This window comes from Trichomycterus rosablanca, chromosome 7 (assembly GCF_030014385.1).
Source record: "Trichomycterus rosablanca isolate fTriRos1 chromosome 7, fTriRos1.hap1, whole genome shotgun sequence".
NCBI classification, from domain to species: Eukaryota; Metazoa; Chordata; class Actinopteri; order Siluriformes; family Trichomycteridae; genus Trichomycterus; species Trichomycterus rosablanca.
This window is the reverse complement of record NC_085994.1, coordinates 38404831-38421683: the sequence shown is the minus strand read 5'-3', so window position 1 is coordinate 38421683 and position 16853 is coordinate 38404831. Positions and strand designations below refer to the sequence as shown.

The following is a 16853-nucleotide window of genomic DNA, read 5'->3' as shown; positions in this document are numbered from 1 at the left end:
TTTTATCTACTCAGCTGGTATTACGAGATATATCATTATTTAGTAATGACGTTCAATTTAAAGTAATAACTTGTTTTTGCTATATAAAAGCATTTTTCTATTTCCGCTGGACTACAAAACGTGAATGCGGAAGCTGAGCAGTGTTGAAAGTAAGTAGTTTTATTATGATCACACATGTCACAGAGTCTGAAATCCAGTCATTTGAGCGCCAGTCTTCGAAATAACCCAAATTCTACCAAAAACAAACATTCTTTATTGTGTTCTGTGCACTGGAAGCAGAAGTCGTATTCAGGTAGGACTGATCAGAAAAAGTCACTGCTTTTAATCTAAAAATAATTTTAATACAGTGTAATACATTAAATATCGTTCTTATTACATGCATTTTAATGTTAATGGTGTAATTAATGGTGTTTATGGTAAATCCCAGCTAGGCTCTGTACATTTACGCTCAGGTAGGTACACCTATCTGGTACGAGCAAATATCTACCATACAGGTGCATATAGGTGTGCATACAATTACTGACTGTGGCCCTGTACACCTGATCTGTCCCTCTGTACACCTACTGTACACCTACAGAAGGGACATTGATAGGACCCCCTCTGATTCATTCTAAGCACTGCAATCAGATTAACATAACATGGTAACAAGGCAGTGTGTTTTGTTCTGGTATGAGTGTATCAGGTGCAGCAGTGTTGTTAGGATTTTTGAACACCTCACTGTCAACGAATGTTCTGTATTTCACCCATACATGGTGCTCATGTTTATGGCTGGATATTTCAACTGCATTTAACAATTTTTCTACAGATAATGAAATGAAAATCCACCGTGTTTATATTTGTTTATATTTTGCATTTTGACAAAAATATTCCAATATTATTAAGGTAATAATTAATAATAATTTTTAATTTATAATATATTTTTAATTAATTTTATTTTTTAAATTAAGCACACTTAGAAAAAAGGTACAAGGAAAAGGTGATTGATATTTTTACATCTTCATACACATTTTAATTGATTTTACTTTCATTATACCCCTTTATACTGGTAAGAAACCAGATCAACTCTGTGGTCTGATAAAACTCGAAAGATCTAAACCCTGAAGTTTTTTCCTCTTTTTCTGATTTAGATGTGTTTTACCTCTCTGTCCCTCCTCCCCGTGTGTGTGTGTGTGTGTGTGTGTGTGTGTGTGTGTGTGTGTGTGTGTGTGTGTAGGTGAGAGTGTTGAGAGGTACATGGTTCATGTTGAGTAGACTCAGTCGTGTGTTTTCTGTAGGATCAGTCAGGCGCAGTCTAAGTTCTGTCAGCATGCGTCTGGTTCAGTTCAGCCGACCTGGAGAAGAGGGGGTGGTAAGGGTCGGAGTGGAGGCAGAGCGAGGCAACGGCATCGTCGATCTAAAAGAGTTCGATCCCTCGATGCCTTCCAGCATGAGAGAGTTTCTGGAGCTGGGGGAGAAGGGCATGGAGGCTGCTCACAGGTAGGTGGTACTGTTGGTTCATTTATGAAATCATTTGATTGAAATGATTTCTACAAAGTGCATTCATGTGTTCATTTATTTACACTCACCGATTCATCCTGATTATAGCCATGGTGGGTCCAGCCCTACCTGAAATCACTGAGCCCTGAGAGCCAATCCATTACAGAGCATCACAACACTCATCCATTCATTCACTCACTCTCATCTGTGGTGAAGTTTGGAGCAGCCAGAAAGAATATGAAATTTCGATGAGGTGGAACATGAAGCTTTAATAAAGCACGGTGCCTCACAATAGACTGGCACAGAAACTGATTCATGCCCTGTACCTACTCATAAAGTATAAAGTGAATATAAATAAACGGTGTGTTTCAGAGCGATGTCCAGTGACCAGCGAGTGATCCCTCACTCCAGCATTCGGCTGCTGGCTCCAGTGACCAGACCCGATAAGGTGGTGTGTGTGGGGATGAACTACAAAGATCACTGTCTGGAACAGAACGCCCCCATTCCCAAAGAACCCATCATCTTCAGCAAGTTCCCCTCGGCCATCACCGGCCCCTACGACAACATCATCCTGCCCAACATGAGCCAGGTCAGTGCAGCATGGCACAGCAGATCTTCTCACTCATTGAAGCATGGTTCACCATTGGTGAACATGTGGTTTCCACACATTTTTAATGGGATGTCCATCAAGCTCATGGTCAGGCGTCCACATACTTTAACTTTAAATGCAAAACTGCCACCTGACATCCAGATTGAATGCAAATCTCTTAGTATTTCTGTATTTTTTAAATATGATCTGGTCTATCATGGCCAGATTTTACATTTACATGTACATTTTACTACTTAATTATAAGGCCAAAAGTATATGGACACCTGTATGGGTATTAATATGGAGTTGGTGTAAGCCAGGTGTATGTACAGAACACACTACAACTAACCCTGTTGTATTTTTTAGGAGGTAGACTGGGAGGTGGAACTGGCCTTTATCATCGGGAAAAAAGGAAAAGATATAAAGGCAAGTAAGATGTTTGAGATGTTTCCTGTTCCAGCATGACTGTGTTCCTGTGCACAAGTGTCCATAAAGACGTTATTATTAATTATTATTATTATTATGTTTGGTGTGGAGGAACTCTAGTGACCTGCACAGCTCCAGACATTCCCACAGACACACTCTTAAATCTTCACAGAGGAGTGGAGGCTGTTATAACCATGAACCATAAGCCGGGAAGCATATTAATGTTCATGATTTTGGAATGGGATGTCAAACAAGCTCATGGTCTGGTAAATGAGTTCCCAGCTGTTGTTTTTTCTCTGTGGATGATTAATTTTGTGTTGTAGAACCAAAGTTATGTAATGTGAATGAACTTTGTGTTTTGGCTTCCTTATTCTTTCTAAGGGATAATGATTGACCAAAGCTGGTGAGTTCTTTGTGCCCACAAAGCATAGCAGCACCCATTAAAAAGCCCATGGAGCAGTCGTTTCATGCCATGGTCCAGAAGAAAACCCGACAGGCACCTCATTTTGCCATGCCAGATACAAAATCAGCACCTTAGGTGGCTGTAACATTGTCATCCTGTTTATATCCTACTGCAGTGGTAGCCAGGTGGTTAAGGTACTGGACTGGTGAGAAGAAGGTTGCTCGTTCTAACCCCACCACTGCCAAGTTGCCAGTGTTGGGCCTCTAGGCAATCCTCAGACACAGTCAGTTGTAAATCTGGTAGAAGTTTAAATAGGGGGGCCTAAATTTTTGCATGCTACTGTATCATTTTCAGGAGGAAGAGGCTATGTCTTACATCGCTGGATTCACCATAGCCAACGACGTCAGCGCTCGTGACTGGCAAATGAGACGAAACGGGAAGCAGTGGATTCTGGGAAAAACCTTCGACACGTTCTGTCCGCTGGGTTCTGCCCTCGTTACCACGTCAGCGCTGAAGGGTAGGTGAGGTCCACTGAGGAGAACATGTAGAAGTAGGTGTGAAGCTGAAGATCTCATGTGGATAACATGTTTGTCTGAACCAGATGTGCACAACCTGGGAATCCGGTGCCTGGTTAATGGTGAGGTGATGCAGGACAGCAACACCAACCAACTCATCTTCAAGACGGAGAAGCTGGTGGCGTGGGTCTCACAGTGAGTATCTACTGCTTATTCACACTGAGAAATCAGATCATCAAGGACACAGATGAAGCAAAACATTAGGACCACACCCACAAAGGTGCATGGTGATGCCTGTTTGCACTGATGCATGAAGATTCCTCATAGTTCACATGTTGAATGCAGCAGATCTGATCAGCATAAAGACCTGAAGGACTTTGATGAAGAGCGAATCTTTATGGACAGGCGTCTGGGTTAAAGTCTCTCCCAAACATCAAGGGGGGCTCACAAACAGCCATGGTGTGTACCCACAGACAGTGTTCTGAGAAGGGACGACAGGTTGTTGGGCGGCCAAGACTCATTGATGTTTCAGGACACAACAGCTATGGTGTCTTTTAAAGCAGCCACAATGAGTTACTGTGTTGCTGGCAGCAATTGCCATTTCCTGGTTTGCAGTGCTTTTGTGGTGATTTTTGCCTCACATATCTGGCAACCCTGACCATACCAGTGCTTTGTTGCCTTAAAATGGAGAAGAAGTTGCAGGAATATTTGATGTTTTCTCTTCTATTGTCTGTTCTTCAAGTCTTCTACATGATCGGGACTGATATTGAGGTAAAGAAAGGCGGTGTCCCCTGTCACATCAGGTTTTTGGTCAGGACTCTCTTGAAAAAGAGATTCTTAATCTCAGTGAGATCTTTCTGGTTAAATAAAGGTTAATAAATAATAAAATAAAAAATTGGACATTACACTGCAGCTTTTTAAATTCTGCACCTGTTTTTGTGATGAGCTACAGCTTTAGTAAATCAAACACCAATGTCAGAATTGCTTCATTCATTCATTGTCCATTTTACCACTGCTTCATCCTGGTCAGGGTCATGGTGGGTCTGATTCACTGGGTGAAAGACAGGAAACACCAGGGACAGGTCACCAGTCCATCACACACACACACACAGAACTGCTTAATCTATGTTTGCATTCAGTTTCCAGCTTTCAGCTCCATATTTGTGTTCACTGCAGGTTTGTGACTCTGTACCCGGGTGACGTGTTCCTAACAGGCACTCCTCCGGGGGTGGGTGTGTTCAGGAATCCAGCCGTCTTCCTAAAGGTGAGCTCCAGCAATTCAAACATACTTTACTGCAAAGGGAGCAGCGCAGGGGGTCTAAAACTTCTTAAACGTCGGCAAACAGAACTAAGGTAGTGAACTGGTTCCATGTAAACGTGGTGGGCAAAGAAACAAAAACAGCACATGAAAATAAAGAGTCTGACTTTTAAGAGTGCAAAAGCTAGATCACATACACTATGTGGCCAGAAGTATGTGGACAACTGACCAGGACCTAAAGAGCATAGCTTGGCTCTACTTATGTGATACGGTTCTCTATCTAAACCCTGGCAGGTGATAAAAAGCAGCTGAGGATTTTACATGTGTTGGGGGGCATGTGGTGATCCCACTTTCCTTGATCAGCTAGGGAGTTGGAAATGACTAAATTGGGGAGAAAATGGTGAAAATTCCAGAAAAAAACACTCAACAAATAGGAGGATTGTCCAGATACTTTTGGCATCGAGTTGATTTCTGAGCCTGACTGTTCTAACAGTAGATTGGTATGCAGGAGCACTGCAGCCTGCAGGGACACCAGCAGCTTCTGTTCTGTCCCCTCAGTCTGATTTAATTTAAACCTTCATCACACTACTAATTCCTCCAATTAGACGCTGTTAACGCTGGCTGTCGCTCAGCGTCGCCCGAGACTTGGCGACGCGCAGGCTGGAGTGGCAGCCGGCCACCGCGTGGCACGTTTCATTTACGCCTCGTATCGTCCTGTAGCGAAATGACTTCTAGCATTAATCGCAAGTCATAATGAATGTAATTTACACAACAGCGAGGCGCAAATGATTCCAACACCCAGAGCCGCATCACCAGTAACATCCTGTCAGATAAAACTGGGAAAACATATGTCAACACGCTGGAATTAGCACACGCTGTCTACGCGCCGACTGCTAGCGCTTTAACAAGGAATCAATAACCGCCACGGCTGCAAGTGAAACTAAAACGGTCTTGGCAGGTCGGCAGAATCTCAGCCAAAAGGGTGTCATCCCTGTTCACCAGTACTTTAACTGCTACAAAGTTCTTCACAAGTAAACGCAAGCGAGAAGATGTATTAGCAATGTGTATTTACAGTCCATTGAAGTAATTAAGTAAGGGCCAGTGATCGCTCAGTGGTTAAGGTACTGGACTAGTAAGCAGAAGGTTGCCGGTTCAAGCCCCGCCACCACCAGATTGCCACTGTTGGGTCCCTGAGCAAGGCCCTTAACCCTCAATTGCTCATCGTGTTCCGCTCATTGTGTAAGTCGCTTTGGATAAAAGCGTCTGCTAAATGCTGAAAATGTAAATGTAAAAATGTAATTATTGGTATGTACGTTTGCAGCCATTTGTAAGGTTGGCCCAGCCTGCTGTAAATAAAAAGGATCTTTCGGTTAATATCTTTCTTTCCTTTTTTTTAAGCATTGCCAGTTCACTACATGCATGAGCATCCATGCTGGCCAAGGATCCCTATGGGCTGGCACATTTCAAAGCAATTAACAGCCATTTGCAGGGTCATTCCCACACCCACACACAATACAAACCTGAGATCTGTGTACTTAAGTGTACCCACAGTTGCCTGGAGAGGGACGAGCGATCCACGGACATCTGACTGGTTGTTGGGCGGCCAAGACTCATTGATGGTTTAGGACACAAAGGCTCTGGTGTCCGGTAAAGAAGCCACAATGAGTTACTGTGTTGCTGGCAGCAATTGCCAGATCCTGGTTTGCAGTGCTTTTGCAGTGATTTTGCATTACATATCTGGCAACCCTGACCATACCAGCGCTTTAAGGCTTAAAGGATGGAGAAAAAGCTGAAGAAATATTTGATGTTTTCTCTTCAGTTGTCCTACATGATTGGGACTGATATTGAGGTAAAGAAAGGGACACCAGCAGCTTCTGTTCTCAGTGTACGTAGTCCAGTCTCTTGATTTCTGAGCTATAACTGTCCTAACTCATTTGTTAACAAGGAATGCAACAAACACCTGAAGTCAGTAATCAGGAGGGGTGTCTACATACTTTTGGCCATGAGGCGAATTGGCTTGACAGTTTTCTCATTCGGTGGCTCGGTGGGTAGCACTGCCGCCTCACAGCAAAACGATCCGGGTCCTTTCTGTGTTGAGTTTGCATGTTCTCCCCGTGTCTGAGTGGGTTTCCTCCGGGAGTCTAAAAACATGCAGTCAGGTTAATTGGAGACACTGAATTGCCCTATAGGTGAATGAGTGTGTGTGTGTCTGCCCTGCGATGGACTGGCACACCGTCCAGGGTGTTACTGTGTGCCTTGCGCCCATTGAAACGCTGGGATAGACTCCAGCACCCCCCCGCGGCCCTAATTGGATAAGCGGTTAAGAAAGTGAGTGAGTGAGTTTTCTCATTTCATCGTCTGTGTATCTTGCAGAGAGGAGACGTGGTGGAGTGTCAGATCGACGGGATCGGATCCATCAGAAACACGGTGGTTTAACTCCAGCATGAACGTCTGAACGTGGCTGATCTACTCAGATGAATGAATGATTGTAATCTGATGAATATCCACAGTGAGCACTTCGAAGATTTTCGCCTCACCCCAACACTGAGCCCTGAGAACCTGGTTCCTTCTGTTGCTTGCAAGGGTTACATGTGGATATTCTGCTTACCCTTTCAACAGCATGCAGAGGGTGAATTGGCCAGTCTAAATTACCCTCAAGTGTGAGTGTGTGTTAGCCTGTGAGGGCCGGGCGTCCGGTCCAGTGTTTCTAGTAGCCTCTGTACACAAAGCGTCCCTGACCAGGGAGCAGTACATAACAAAAATGACTCCAATGTGTAAACATGGCGTTAAACAACAAACAAACAGTAATCAAAATGACTAACAAATAAACACATGAACGATTTTTCTGTAGGTAACTTTACCCTGTAGTTCCTGTAAAGTTCCAGAAGATGGTGTACTACTGCTGTCCAGTTATTCAAGGAATTTGATTTTGGGTTTGATTTCAAATCACTCACAAACTAAATAAAAATGATTAAAGAAAGACGTTGAATCTTGATGTGATTTTGCTAAACAGGTTTCATCCTTATGAAGAAAAACACTCACACTAAAGCAACACGGCAAATTTATTAACCAACTTCCTCTGCATAGTACACAAATGAGCCAAACATTAGGACCACACCGAGACCTGGACTCCACAGTGGTATCTGGTTCCAGGATGTTACGGGCAGCACGGTGGCTAAGTGCGTAGCACTGTCGCCTCACAGCAAGAAGGTCCTGGGTTCGATTCCCAGGTGGGGCGGTCCCAGTCCTTTCTGTGTGAAATTGAGGCTTTATTGGCAAACATTAGTGCCCAGCCATACAAACACTCTTGGCAGAATGGGCACAAATTCCCACAGACATACTTCCCTGTCTAGGAAGAAGCTTTATCAGAGGATTACATAAAGGTCACTCTGTTTTAATTTGGGTGGCACGGTGGCTAAGTGGGTAGCACTGTCGCCTCACAGCAAAAAGGTCCTGGGTTCGATCCCCAGGTGGGGCGGTCCGGGTCCTTTCTGTGTGGAGTTTGCATGTTCTCCCACAGTCCAAAGACGTGCAAGTGAGGTGAACTGGAGATACAAAATTGTCCATGACTGTGTTCGATAAACTTGTGAACTGATTAATCTTGAGTAATGAGTAACTACCGTTCCTGTCGTGGATGTAACCAAAGTGTAAAACATGATGTTAAAATCCAAATAAACAAACAAAACCAGGATGTTACCAGCAGATCCTTGCACTTCTGTACATTGTGAGCTGGACCATCCATCCATTGCTTATTGTAGGTGCTTTCGTTGGTGGACAGGAGTTCTACATGTCACTACGCAGCCTCACACTGAAGGGTTGGGGTACATTCACCTCGTCACCAGGATTAAAATGATCCGCACCCATTACTTGATCCAATCCACATTAGATCTTTTGTTGGTCTGTACCAGACACCACAGCTTTTATCTCCTCTAACATTTAGGCTTTGATTCATGAGTGGTTCAAATCTAATAACCTGTGTCTCATATTTGATATTAAAACCCACTATACATTTTACACCCCAAATATTTGGACACCCGACCATGAGCTTGCTGGATGTCCTAATTAAAAAAGAAATGCTTTTAAAGTGAGTGACCTCTATGAGATCGTTTCAGCTAGAACAGCTGCTCCTCTGATAAGGCATTTCACAAGACTTTGAAGTACGTCTGTGGGAATTTGTGCCCATTTAGTATTGCAAAAGAGCGTTTGTATGGCTGGTCACTGATGTTGGAAAGCCTCACTTCCCTAAACTGCTGCTGCAAAGTAGAAATTTCTGCGTAATTTCCATAATATAATTTATTTTACACCTGTTATTAATTGTGGCTGAAACACATAAATTCAAAGATTAGAAGGGGTGTCCCAATACTTTAGTCAATACTGTATAGTGTATTTTTTAGTAATTGCTCTTGCAGTCTGAGCGTAGTGGTTAAGGTACTGGACTAGTAATCAAAAGGTTGCCACTGTTGGGCCCTTGAGCAAGACACTCAAACCTCAACTGCTCAGTCTGTCACAAGTTGCTTAAGATAGAAGCCTCTGCTAAGCACTGTATTTCATCCTTCTGTTGGCCTGTTCTCCTCACTCCTCTGCTCCTGTGTTCATCCTCAGCCCTCTCACACTCTCTGGGTTAATGAGCGGCTCTTTGGAATGTGCAGTGGGTCGAGGTGCAGGTCACCCAAGTGTTTCGTCTCTAGAGATCTAATTCAACACCCGGAGCACTATAGCAATCAGACATGTGCGATACACTGCTCCTCCAGCTCTCCAGCTAAAGCCTTTTATCTGTGTGTGTGTGTGCGCGTGCGTGTGCACGCTGAAGGGAAGTCTTAAGTGATTGGTAGGATGTACAGAGAGCCTAAGGCCATCACCAGGCTGTAATCAGGAGCTGATTGGGGATCAGGGTTGAGCGAGTGCTTCATGAGCTCGGTCACTCAGCAGCGATATTAAACAGGCGTGAGGGTGAGAAAGAGGCGCGAGAGAAACCTGAGTGAGCAATAAAAACATAAAAAAGATTTACATCGAGTCTCACAATCTGAATAAAATACCAAAACAAGTCATATATTTATCCCTTTAAGAACATGGCACAGCAGTAGATTATGCTAGCCCACTGCTGCTGGGACCTCAGTGGTGCTAACGGCTGGTCACATGTCAAGGGGGTACTGAGGCACTGCGATGGATGTGTTACTGCATTGTGCCCAGTGATTCAGGGAAAGCTGGACCCACCGGAACCCCGGCCAGGATAAAGTAGTGGCAAAACACTACTGCGTGGGTTTCCTCCGGGAGCTCCGGTTACCTCCCACAGTCCTAAAACATGCAGTCAGGTTAATTGGAGACACTGAATTGAAAAGCCGTGATAGGAAAAGCCCCCCTGATTGGATAAGCGGTTAAGAAAGTGAGAGTGAGTGAGTTTAGTTTCCTTCCACCTCCCAAACATGCCGGTAGGTGAATTGTCTTCTCTCTCTAGGTGTAACTGAGTGAATGTGTGATGCCCTGTGATGAATATGTATTCTGTCCCGAGTGAGTTCGGACCCTCCACGACCCTGAAGAGGACGACGTGGTTACAGAAGTAAAATAAATGAATGAAAACGAGACCAAAAGATCAAAGCTCGTGCTGAACAAAAGAAGTGTATTGATCTCTCGAAGCAAAAGCAATCGTCATCTAACAACCATTTCGATTCAACAAAAGTAAAAGTTTCTACATTTTTCTTAGTTTTCTCTTCAAATTCGGAACTGAAAACAAGACCCACAACCTGGTCTGGAACTGGCTGAGTAAACAGAACTGAACTTATTAAATAATTCGCTAATAAAAAGAGGAATAATATAACCAAAATAAATCACATTTCCAGCACATTTCTGAGATATTTTTTGTGCTTCCAAAACTCAAGGCTGGTGAAGTTCTCACTAAAACTGAAACAATCACCTAGCAGAACAGTTCTGATCCGTTTGTTTGTCCTGCGTCAGTAAAGGAACTGAGAGACGAACTGATGAAGTCTGTTGATGTTCTCAGGCTGAAGGAACAGAGGGCTGATCTTCACACACACATCTTCACTCTGCTCAGCCTTCATCAGCACCTGATTCAACACAAACACACTGCAGCTACAGGCACGGTTCAGGTTTCAAAGGGAGGTGTGTGTGTGTGTGTGTGTGTGTGTGTGTGTGTGTGGGTGTGTGTGTGTGTGTGTGTGTGTGTGTGTGAGATACGTCACTCACCCCAAGGTCCATCAGGGTACGCAGTGCCAGCCCAGCCAACTGTACTGAAGAGCTCTCTACAAAACAAACACACATTATTAAAGCCTGGAAGCCCTACAGTCACAGTAAAAAGGTGTGGGCTCTGTATCTATCAGTTCCAGTAAATGAGGTGTGGCCTAATGTACCTGTCAGTCCCAGTAAAGTAGCTGTGTCCTCTGTACCTGTCAGTCCCAGTAAAGGAGGTGTGTCCTCTGTACCTGTCAGTCCCAGTAAAGGAGGTGTGGTCTCTGTACCTGTCAGTCACAGTACAGGAGGTGTGGCCTCTGTACCTGTCAGTCACAGTAAAGAAGGTGTGTCCTCTGTACCTGTCAGTCCCAGTAAAGAAGGTGTCTCCTCTGTACCTGTCAGTCCTAGTAAAGGAGGTGTGTCCTCTGTACCTGTCAGTCCTAGTAAAGGAGGTGTGTCCTCTGTACCTGTCAGTCACAGTAAAGAAGGTGTATCCTCTGTACCTGTCAGTCCTAGTAAAGGAGGTGTGTCCTCTGTACCTGTCAGTCCTAGTAAAGGAGGTGTGTCCTCTGTACCTGTCAGTCCCAGTAAAGGAGGTGTGTCCCCTGTACCTGTCAGTCCTAGTAAAGGAGGTGTGTCCTCTGTACCTGTCAGTCCCAGTAAAGGAGGTGTGGTCTCTGTACCTGTCAGTCCCAGTAAAGGAGGTGTGGTCTCTGTACCTGTCAGTCCCAGTAAAGGAGGTGTGGTCTCTGTACCTGTCAGTCCCAGTAAAGGAGGTGTGTCCTCTGTACCTGTCAGTCCCAGTAAAGGAGGTGTGTCCTCTGTACCTGTCAGTCCCAGTAAAGGAGGTGTCTCCTCTGTACCTGTCAGTCCCAGTAAAGGAGGTGTGTCCTCTGTACCTGTCAGTCCCAGTAAAGGAGGTGTGTCCTCTGTACCTGTCAGTCCTAGTAAAGGAGGTGTGTCCTCTGTACCTGTCAGTCCTAGTAAAGGAGGTGTGTCCTCTGTACCTGTCAGTCCCAGTAAAGGAGGTGTGTCCCCTGTACCTGTCAGTCCTACTAAAGGAGGTGTGTCCTCTGTACCTGTCAGTCCCAGTAAAGGAGGTGTGGTCTCTGTACCTGTCAGTCCCAGTAAAGGAGGTGTGGTCTCTGTACCTGTCAGTCCCAGTAAAGGAGGTGTGGTCTCTGTACCTGTCAGTCCCAGTAAAGGAGGTGTGTCCTCTGTACCTGTCAGTCCCAGTAAAGGAGGTGTGTCCTCTGTACCTGTCAGTCCCAGTAAAGGAGGTGTCTCCTCTGTACCTGTCAGTCCCAGTAAAGGAGGTGTGTCCTCTGTACCTGTCAGTCCCAGTAAAGGAGGTGTGTCCTCTGTACCTGTCAGTCCTAGTAAAGGAGGTGTGTCCTCTGTACCTGTCAGTCCCAGTAAAGGAGGTGTGTCCTCTGTACCTGTCAGTCCCAGTAAAGGAGGTGTCTCCTCTGTACCTGTCAGTCCCAGTAAAGGAGGTGTGGTCTCTGTACCTGTCAGTCCCAGTAAAGGAGGTGTGTCCTCTGTACCTGTCAGTCCCAGTAAATGAGGTGTCTCCTCTGTACCTGTCAGTCCCAGTAAAGGAGGTGTGGTCTCTGTATCTGACAGTCCCAGTGCAGAAGGTGTGGCCAGGACCTATACTATATGGCCGAAAGTATGTGGACACTTGACCATTAGCCTTTTTAAAACTATAGACATACTGTATATATATACAGTGTATCACAAAAGTGAGTACACCCCTCACATTTCTGCAGATATTTAAGTATATCTTTTCATGGGACAACACTGACAAAATGACACTTTGACACAATGAAAAGTAGTCTGTGTGCAGCTTATATAACAGTGTAAATTTATTCTTCCCTCAAAAAAACTCAATATACAGCCATTAATGTCTAAACCACCGGCAACAAAAGTGAGTACACCCCTTAGTGAAAGTTCCTGAAGTGTCAATATTTTGTGTGGCCACCATTATTTCCCAGAACTGCCTTAACTCTCCTGGGCATGGAGTTTACCAGAGCTTCACAGGTTGCCACTGGAATGCTTTTCCACTCCTCCATGACGACATCACGGAGCTGGCGGATATTCGAGACTTTGCGCTCCTCCACCTTCCGCTTGAGGATGCCCCAAAGATGTTCTATTGGGTTTAGGTCTGGAGACATGCTTGGCCAGTCCATCACCTTTACCCTCAGCCTCTTCAATAAAGCAGTGGTCGTCTTAGAGGTGTGTTTGGGGTCATTATCATGCTGGAACACTGCCCTGCGACCCAGTTTCCGGAGGGAGGGGATCATGCTCTGCTTCAGTATTTCACAGTACATATTGGAGTTCATGTGTCCCTCAATGAAATGTAACTCCCCAACACCTGCTGCACTCATGCAGCCCCAGACCATGGCATTCCCACCACCATGCTTGACTGTAGGCATGACACACTTATCTTTGTACTCCTCACCTGATTGCCTCCACACATGCTTGAGACCATCTGAACCAAACAAATTAATCTTGGTCTCATCAGACCATAGGACATGGTTCCAGTAATCCATGTCCTTTGTTGACATGTCTTCAGCAAACTGTTTGTGGGCTTTCTTGTGTAGAGACTTCAGAAGAGGCTTCCTTCTGGGGTGACAGCCATGCAGACCAATTTGATGTAGTGTGCGGCGTATGGTCTGAGCACTGACAGGCTGACCCCCCACCTTTTCAATCTCTGCAGCAATGCTGACAGCACTCCTGCGCCTATCTTTCAAAGACAGCAGTTGGATGTGACGCTGAGCACGTGCACTCAGCTTCTTTGGACGACCAACGCGAGGTCTTTTCTGAGTGGACCCTGCTCTTTTAAAACGCTGGATGATCTTGGCCACTGTGCTGCAGCTCACTTTCAGGGTGTTGGCAATCTTCTTGTAGCCTTGGCCATCTTCATGTAGCGCAACAATTCGTCTTTTAAGATCCTCAGAGAGTTCTTTGCCATGAGGTGCCATGTTGGAACTTTCAGTGACCAGTATGAGAGAGTGTGAGAGCTGTACTACTAAATTGAACACACCTGCTCCCTATGCACACCTGAGACCTAGTAACACTAACAAATCACATGACATTTTGGAGGGAAAATGACAAGCAGTGCTCAATTTGGACATTTAGGGGTGTAGTCTCTTAGGGGTGTACTCACTTTTGTTGCCAGTGGTTTAGACATTAATGGCTGTATATTGAGTTATTTTGAGGGAAGAATAAATTTACACTGTTATATAAGCTGCACACAGACTACTTTTCATTGTGTCAAAGTGTCATTTTGTCAGTGTTGTCCCATGAAAAGATATACTTAAATATCTGCAGAAATGTGAGGGGTGTACTCACTTTTGTGATACACTGTATATAAACTTGGCCCCACTTGGCGACTGTTACAGCCTCCACTTTTCAAGACGGCCTGGCTCACAGTCGTGTTCCAATTCATCCCAAAAGAAACACCCTGGACAGGGCGCGAGTCCATCTAAGGCCACTGGAGTACTTGCCAGTCCATGGGTGTGTTCGAAAAGCTAGTGATCTCTCTACATAGGCAGCATTTTACGTCATCCTGTGCGCGCTCCCGAGAAGGAGGCTGCTCGAAATCCTAGATGCCTTAAAATCCACACTTCTGAGGCATCTTATTATTTCAATGTTATTTTGGCTCAAGAACGAGTGAGCATCGAACGCTGCCTTAGTGATCAAGACAATCCCAGCATTCATGGCTGACGGGGCGGAGAAACGAATGGAGTTATTTTCAAATGTAAATAAAATATTACTGATTTTTAACTGTATAAACTTGTACCGAGTGTTTTTATTTGCAAGTTCGGGCTTGTCAGGAAATTTAACCCTTATCGGTACATGAAGGGAGATGTTATTGACGTTAGCGTGCTATGCTACCTCAGTTTATTGGTTTTAATGGCGAGATGCTAAATGCTAAACGCGAAATGCTAAACCCGATGGAATCGCTGTCTAAGTAGTGCGTTCGAATAACCTGCCTTTTAAGTCACTAACTCATTTGAATCCTCTCTACTAAGTCAGCTGCCTATGTAGACAGTAAGACAGCAAGGCAGCTCCCTAGGTTTTCGAACACACCCCATGTCTTTGTGCAGTCATGCTGGAACAGGAAAGGGCCTTCCCCAAACTGCTGGAAGCGTATCATTTATTTCATATAATTAATTTTATTCAGCTGTTGTAACAGGTGTGGCCGAAACGACCACTCCCTAATTAGAAGTGCTGTCCACATACTTTTGGCCATGTAAAAAGCGAAGCCCCGATGCCGCTCTGAAGCCGAACACATTTATAGGACGGTCCTCTAAAATGTCATGCAGTCAGCGGGGAGCGATTAGCACTCAGCAAAACCATATTTAGAGTCGGCTTGAGCTCCGTCTGCGTACGGCGAGTGTATTAATAATACGAGAAGAGCGCTGGAGTGCGTATGGGCGGGTGAGTGTGGGCGGGTGAGTGCTGCTGACCGTGGTGCACCCGCTCCAGCTGGGCTTTGTTTCTCAGGTGCGAGTGGAGCTGAATCACACACTCGGACTCTACGGGCAGATAAACAAAAGAAAGAGAAACACAGTGATTTTTTAATCCTGGTCTGTCCATATCATTTAGAACGTCTGTGCCATCACACCTGAACGTTCTTAACAACCCATTAAAAATGTGCAGTGAAGTGGGGCTCCTGGTGCGCCTCCACAAAACAACCCGGGTTCCCTAGCACGATCCCAGAAGAGTCAGATGACACGTTCCTCATCTATTAAAGTTAATTACTGAATTTTCCGGACAGTAAACACACGGCAGTCCCAGATGCGCCCAGATTCTGTTCGCTTAGAGAAAAATTTATCTGAACACCACATCCCTGCTTTAATATTCTTCTTTCAGCTGCTCCTGTATTTATGGGTCCAAACAGTGGATCATTGTGGTCAGCATACCAGATTCAGCATAGTTCTTACGCTGGATGCTCCTTCTAACACAACCCCCATTTTTTATCTGGGGTTGGGATTGAGGCTGACAGGCCGTTGACATCCTCCCCCTCTCAGACAGCCGATAGCACTGCTGAGATTCAAACCCTCGAAAAAAAATCTAATTTTCCTTGGATTTTCATTTCCTGATCTGATCAAGGAAAGGCAGATCTCCCTATCTGCTTCCCCTTCTTATCTCATACCACATTGCATATGGAAAGCCATGCTAAGCTCCAAGTGACCACCCCCCACTCACACAAGCACCCGGACCAGTCCCACAGATCACATATCGCAGCTGCAGTGGGAACAGACCCAATCTGACCTTCCTTCCCTCAAACAGGGTTAATTGTGTTTGTGTGGACGCCCAGCCAGGGGAGTCAGCCTCTGCTGAGAACTCACGAATACATGGCCAAAAGTATGTGAACACCCTTCCTAATAATAACACTGTTTAAGCCATAGTTAACAGGACAAATCAAACAAATGAAATCAAATGATTTCTATGATTTAAAGGCCGCTCAGGTGGCGCAGCGGTAAAAGCACACGCTGGAACACCAGAGCTGGGACCTCGAAGACGTCGTATTGAGTCTCAGCTCTGCCTGCCGACTGGGCTGAGCAGCCACATGAACAACGATTGGCCTGTTGTTCAGATAGGGGTGGGATATTAAGCCGGATAGGGACTCCCTCTAAACTAATGCAATTACGACCTCTGCTGGCTGATTGATGGTGCCTGCACAGAAACGGGAAAAGAGTGCTGCCAGGGTGCGTCTCTCCATACACAGAGCTGATCCGCATTGCACTCGTCAAAGCGTAGGTGACAAAATGCATACGGCTGCTGCCCATGTGTCGGAGGGAGCATGGGTTAGCTTCATTCTCCTCGATCAGAACCATACGCAATTCATACGCTGTGTAAGGACCCTGACTGGGGGAAGAGACGCCTGTGCAGAATGCAGGAGCGAGAAGAGGAGGGCTGTGCACGTGTCGGTAGAGGCGTGAACAGCGACGTGCTCTCCTCGGATGCAATCTGGTATCTCAGCAG

General features: G+C 45.3%; 2 protein-coding genes across 7 annotated transcripts in view; one reads left to right on the top strand and one right to left on the bottom strand.

Annotated features, from left to right (window-relative positions):
- Positions 1-185: 185 nt before the first annotated feature.
- Positions 186-7647, top strand: fahd2a (fumarylacetoacetate hydrolase domain containing 2A). 2 transcript variants are annotated; one of them, XM_062999409.1, is made up of 8 exons: positions 186-292; positions 1275-1476; positions 1849-2065; positions 2432-2491; positions 3249-3411; positions 3496-3604; positions 4586-4673; positions 7041-7647. In XM_062999409.1, the coding sequence occupies exons 2-8, from the start codon at positions 1307-1309 to the stop codon at positions 7101-7103; spliced, it is 870 nt and encodes a 289-aa protein (XP_062855479.1). In that variant the 5' UTR covers positions 186-292; positions 1275-1306; the 3' UTR covers positions 7104-7647. The 2 variants fall into 2 exon arrangements, with proteins under 2 accessions (XP_062855479.1, XP_062855478.1); XM_062999408.1 differs by having other exon boundaries at positions 187-292; positions 1214-1476.
- A 2617-nt stretch (positions 7648-10264) lies between these two features.
- gpat2 (glycerol-3-phosphate acyltransferase 2, mitochondrial) overlaps positions 10265-16853 on the bottom strand; it is a 158405-nt gene continuing 151816 nt past the window's right edge. For 4 of the 5 annotated variants that reach the window (XM_062998693.1, XM_062998695.1, XM_062998694.1 and 1 more), the window contains 3 exons: positions 15332-15400; positions 10869-10924; positions 10265-10729 (listed from right to left, as the gene is read on the bottom strand). In XM_062998693.1, the coding sequence (XP_062854763.1) occupies positions 10616-10729; positions 10869-10924; positions 15332-15400 (239 nt within the window). In that variant the 3' untranslated portion in view covers positions 10265-10615. The remainder of the gene's footprint in view (positions 10730-10868; positions 10925-15331; positions 15401-16853) is intronic. The other variant, XM_062998692.1, reaches the window with a different exon arrangement.